Source organism: Oryzias melastigma, unplaced genomic scaffold, assembly GCF_002922805.2.
Source record: "Oryzias melastigma strain HK-1 unplaced genomic scaffold, ASM292280v2 sc00765, whole genome shotgun sequence".
In the NCBI taxonomy this organism is placed as follows: Eukaryota; Metazoa; Chordata; class Actinopteri; order Beloniformes; family Adrianichthyidae; genus Oryzias; species Oryzias melastigma.
The window spans coordinates 577-5,236 of NW_023417352.1; the positions used below are offsets into that span (position 1 = coordinate 577).

Genomic DNA, 4,660 nt, shown 5'->3' on the forward strand with positions numbered 1-4,660 from the left:
AAGATGAAGAAGATGATGATTCTAGAGAATCTGATGAGTCAGAGGAGGAGCAAGAAAGTCGCTGTGCCCTGTGGGCCAGGACTAACTTGTATGTTTTATTTAGTTTCAGTCTAATGGCTTACATTTTATGACCATGTTAGAACTTTGTAGTATTTGTACTTTGTGTAAATGCTGTTAAAACTATGCAAGTTACTTTAAAAAGTACACTTAGAAAGTTCTTCAATAGTCATCTCATATCCATGAAATTCAGATTATTGCATTTATCTAAATGGATGTGGAAAAAAATTAATTATTTATTTTATCAACTTGAATTATTTTATTTTATTTTTTTACAATAGATTCACACCTGTGATACCTGAACGTCCTGTCCATCAAGATGACCCGAAAGTTTGTGAATATTGGAGTCCAATCCAGTACTTTTCACAGTACATTGATAACACATTTTTTGAGGATCTGGCAGATTTTACAAATCAAAGACAGCTGAAAACTACTGGAGTTTCACTGAAGACCACTGCCCAAGAAATCAAGATATTCTTTGGCATATCAATACACATGGCTTGCCTTGGCTATCCCAGAGTCAAAATGTTTTGGGCTAAAAAGACTAAAGTGCCAGTCATTAGCAGGAAAATGACAAGGGATAGTTTCTACAAGCTGAGGAGCTCACTCAAGATTGTAAATGACCTGGATGTAGCTGAAGAGGCAAAGGAGTCAGATATTCTTTGGAAAGTCAGACCATTGCTTGATCGTGTGAGGCAATGTTGTCTCAGTCTTCCAAGGGGGGACAAGGTGTGCATTGATGAGCAAATTATCCCGTTCACAGGCCGCTGCCCAGTAAGACAGTATGTGCCAGGAAAGCCAAACCCTACTGGCCTAAAGGTTTTTGTGCTTGCTTCACCAAACGGTCTGGTCCTGGATTTTGAGGTCTATCAGGGCAAGAACACATTCAGTGGCCAAAGACTGGGAGTCGGAGCTGCAGCGGTCTTATGAATGGTCGAGTCAGTTCCCACAGTAACTCATGTGTTCTTTGATAGATTTTTCACAACGGTCAACCTCATGGATGCTTTGCTCTCAAAGGGTCTTCCAGCAACTGGAACTATCATGAAGAACAGGGTTCCAAAGCAATGCCAGCTACCAGGAGATAAGCAGCTGAGAAAAGAAGGAAGAGGAGCTTCAGTGATGTTGGTCCGGAAGAACCTGAGCTGGCAGTGACAAAATGGTTTGATAATAAACCAGTTCTGATGGCCTCCACTGTCTACAGGAAAGATCCAGAGGATATCTGTAGCAGATGGTCCAACAAAGACAAAGCTCATGTCCAGGTGAGAGGGCCAGAATCATCAGGAAATATAATGACAACATGGGTGGTGTTGACCTCTGTGACCGAATGCTGAGCTTCTACCGCATGTCAACCAGGACAAAGAAGTGGACATCTCGTGTGAAGACACATTTCTTTGATGTTGCCATCACAATTGGATCCAGTACAGGTCTGACAGCAAAGCGCTGAATCGACAAAGATGATGCAAGATGTTCCTCTGTGTAACCAAAAAAAAAGCATGCTTCAAGGATTATCACAGTTAAACTTTCCAAAGGGAGAAGAAAAAAGAACTGCTCATGTTCTATGTCTTATAGTTCATTGTTGAACTAAATACATGTTTTACATTGTTAAGTATTATTACATATATTTTGTCCTTGGAGGCAACAAGTAACAGAAGAGTGAACAGATTTTTTTTGTTTGATTTTATTCAAAATTTTTAAGTGTTTGGGTGAATATCCCTCTAAAGATTGATTCTACTCCTTGTTTCTGATTTTTTATATTCGGTTCTGTTTTCACAAAGATATCGTCCTGTTGTCCTCTACAATGGACATGCTGTAAAATTAAAATAAAACATATTTTTAGAAAAATTAAAATTGTAAGGTGTTCTTTTTGCCACTAATAGATAGGAAATCACAAAAAAACAGAAATTGTAAGACACTTTTTTTCTTGGTTCTCAGGAGGTTAAGATGAGGACCAAGACTGACCTGTTAAGATCTGGCATGGCAACAGGAAGCTAACACGTACAGAAGGTTAATCATAAACCATGACGGCTTCATCTTTTTGTCACCCTTATTCTTGGAAAGACATAAAAGAGCACAAAGCTAATCAATATCACGTGGGAGCTACAACAACCGCAATTGTTTTGCTTCATAAAAAAAAAAAAAAAATTGGAGAAACTGAAAAGGAACGGTGAAAGAAAGCACATATAAAGGAGGGAGGACTGAGGAAAAACTTCAGACCCTTCACAGAGAGCAAGACTAAACAGTCATTCAAGGTAAGATTGAGGCACCTGATATGTCAACATTTGTTTATGTTTTACTTCTTCATTTTTTCTATCTTTACTTGTATTTGTTTTGAAGAAATGACATGTTCTAGTTTGTCATACGGTAAATCTCTCCTGCCTTTTAATGGGTTGTATGTTTTGCTTTCATCCAACAGATGAAGTTGTTGCTTTTACTTGTGCTAATGGGAACCGCAACTGCAAAGGTCCAAGGTTAGTTTTGTTAATATTTTTATTTGCCCACATTGCTAAAACTGTCTTGGCTCCCCTAGCTTATTTGCTGGTTAAAGAAACAATCTGAAGGTAAAACAGTGAGGTAGAATAGGTTTCTGGGAGTCCTTTTTTGATCTCTTAAGAAGATGTGATATGAAGAACAGCAAAAGGAAGTGGAGTAAGAAGAACCCGGATTTAGTCCATTTTGTCCTTTGCTATTTTTCCTAGATCTTTCCGGAAAAATGTTCACCTTCCCCCAGCCAACAAACTCAGCTCATGTGAGGATGAGTCTAGCAAATCATTGTTACCAAGCTGTAACTGTCTGTCACAGGTAAATCTATCGACTGCATAGATAAATCATTGTTTGTCCTCAGAATTTAACGATGGACATTTTTGTCTCCTCCATAGATCTGTGACAGACCTTAAAAGATTCCACGCCCTCTTTTCTGTATCCACACCCTCTCACGACAACAGCTTCGTGGTTTTCTGGTCAGGTGGAGCCCAAGATGTACAGACCACTGTCAAAACTACAGCGATTGGTTATGGAGGATGCGACTACAAGTCAAACAAGTGGCACTCCATCTGCACCACATGGGACTCTGTGACTGGACTCGGACAAATGTGGTTTGATGGGGTACCTTCAATCAGGAAATTTATAAGGTCTGGAGAAGCCATCACTGGGCAAGCTATAGTTATTTTAGGACAGGTAATATTCACACAAAAAAAATATTGATAGTTATTGTGCATACTCATCGGAACATTAAATCTTTATTCTTCATTTTTCATCATTTTGGATCCCCCACAGGAACAAGACAAACATGGTGGAGGGTTTGACATTAACCAGAGCTTTGTTGGCATGATGTCAGATGTCCACATGTGGGACTACATCCTATCACCGTGTGAGATCCAGAACTACATGGAAAACCTGCACTTCACTCCAGGAAATGTGCTGAACTGGAACGCGCTGGACTTTGATATTTCTGGCCATGTCCTGATTGAAAATAAAACTGTGGTTTGTCAACTTAAAAATATTTAAGTTGGTGCATAATCTTACACTTTTTCCTTTGGGTAGATTAAAAGTTAAAGCAAGTGTTCCAATTGTTGTTAATTGACTTGATTGTCTGAGTTCATGAAATAATTGCATATTACAATTACAGTTTTCTCTCTTTTGTATCACAGAAATAAGTTTTCAAGTAAAACCTCTATCTGCAGTTTTGTCTCCTTGTTTGTTTGTTTTTCATTTTGGCCACTTCCTTCAGGAGTCTCCACAGTAAATTACCCTGCGATTTGATTTTACTTTCCTGGCTCCTGTACATCCAGACCAACCCTCTGGATTTACTTCAACTTGACAAATAAAATGACTAGAAAGAGCCCTTTTGTGGTTGTTGTGACTTTTAGACCTAGGCAGTCTACCATTCAAAAACAAATCCTGGTTGCTGTAGAGTTTGGCCAAAATTGGGAAATTCTGGGCGGCAATAACTTTCAAAAGTACTTTATAAAATTGTATTTTATTTATACAAGTATAACTCAAACTCCAGTGCAATACAACATTAAAGAAAATTATAACAATTAAGAAGGATGGTCTAAGCCAAAGCTTTTCCACATTCCATCAGCATGTGTGACAGCAGTGACATTTCCGCTTTAAAAGATCAATACAAATACACTTATTCTTAACCAGCGACCATATCCTTTTTTGTGTGTATACTGCTAGACCTTTGTGCTCTTTTGATTTTTTTTAAAATACATTTTTAAATTATTTAAATTGTTTACATGTTGAATAAATTGTTAAATAATAAATTGTATATACACATTTAGCAGTTTTCTATATTCCTTGATGACCTAAAACCTTCACTGTCACAATCCCATTCACCAATGCGTACACACATCAATGGCTGCTCTGCTGCCTAACACTGGCATCATGACCTGTAAAGTAAAGTGGGGTTCAGTGTCTTGGGACATTTTAACATAGGGTGGGCAAAACAGGAACCAGACCTGCAATATTCTGATCAGAGGTTGACAGCTCTACCTGTGCAACACTGCAAATAGTTTAGGAACCAACATTATCACTTGGGTTGCAAGAATTTCAAGCCAACACACAAGGTATCCTTCAAGAGAGAAGAAAAGGCTGTAGCTGC

General features: G+C 38.3%; 1 protein-coding gene across 1 annotated transcript; it reads left to right on the top strand.

Annotated features, from left to right (window-relative positions):
• The first annotated feature begins 2,289 nt into the window (after positions 1 to 2,289).
• On the top strand, positions 2,290 to 3,576 carry LOC112140143 (C-reactive protein-like). The gene is made up of 5 exons (XM_024263029.2): positions 2,290 to 2,306; positions 2,471 to 2,525; positions 2,754 to 2,856; positions 2,934 to 3,231; positions 3,331 to 3,576. The coding sequence occupies exons 2-5, from the start codon at positions 2,471 to 2,473 to the stop codon at positions 3,559 to 3,561; spliced, it is 687 nt and encodes a 228-aa protein (XP_024118797.2). The 5' UTR covers positions 2,290 to 2,306; the 3' UTR covers positions 3,562 to 3,576.
• The last annotated feature ends 1,084 nt before the right edge of the window (positions 3,577 to 4,660 follow it).

Coding starts and splice junctions, on each gene's coding strand:
- LOC112140143 (XM_024263029.2), top strand. CDS start 2,471: ATGAAGTTGTTGCTTTTACTTGTGCTAATGGGAACCGCAACTGCAAAG. Junction 2,526..2,753: donor CGCAACTGCAAAGGTCCAAG/GTTAGTTTTGTT, acceptor TATTTTTCCTAG/ATCTTTCCGGAAAAATGTTC. Junction 2,857..2,933: donor GCTGTAACTGTCTGTCACAG/GTAAATCTATCG, acceptor TCTCCTCCATAG/ATCTGTGACAGACCTTAAAA.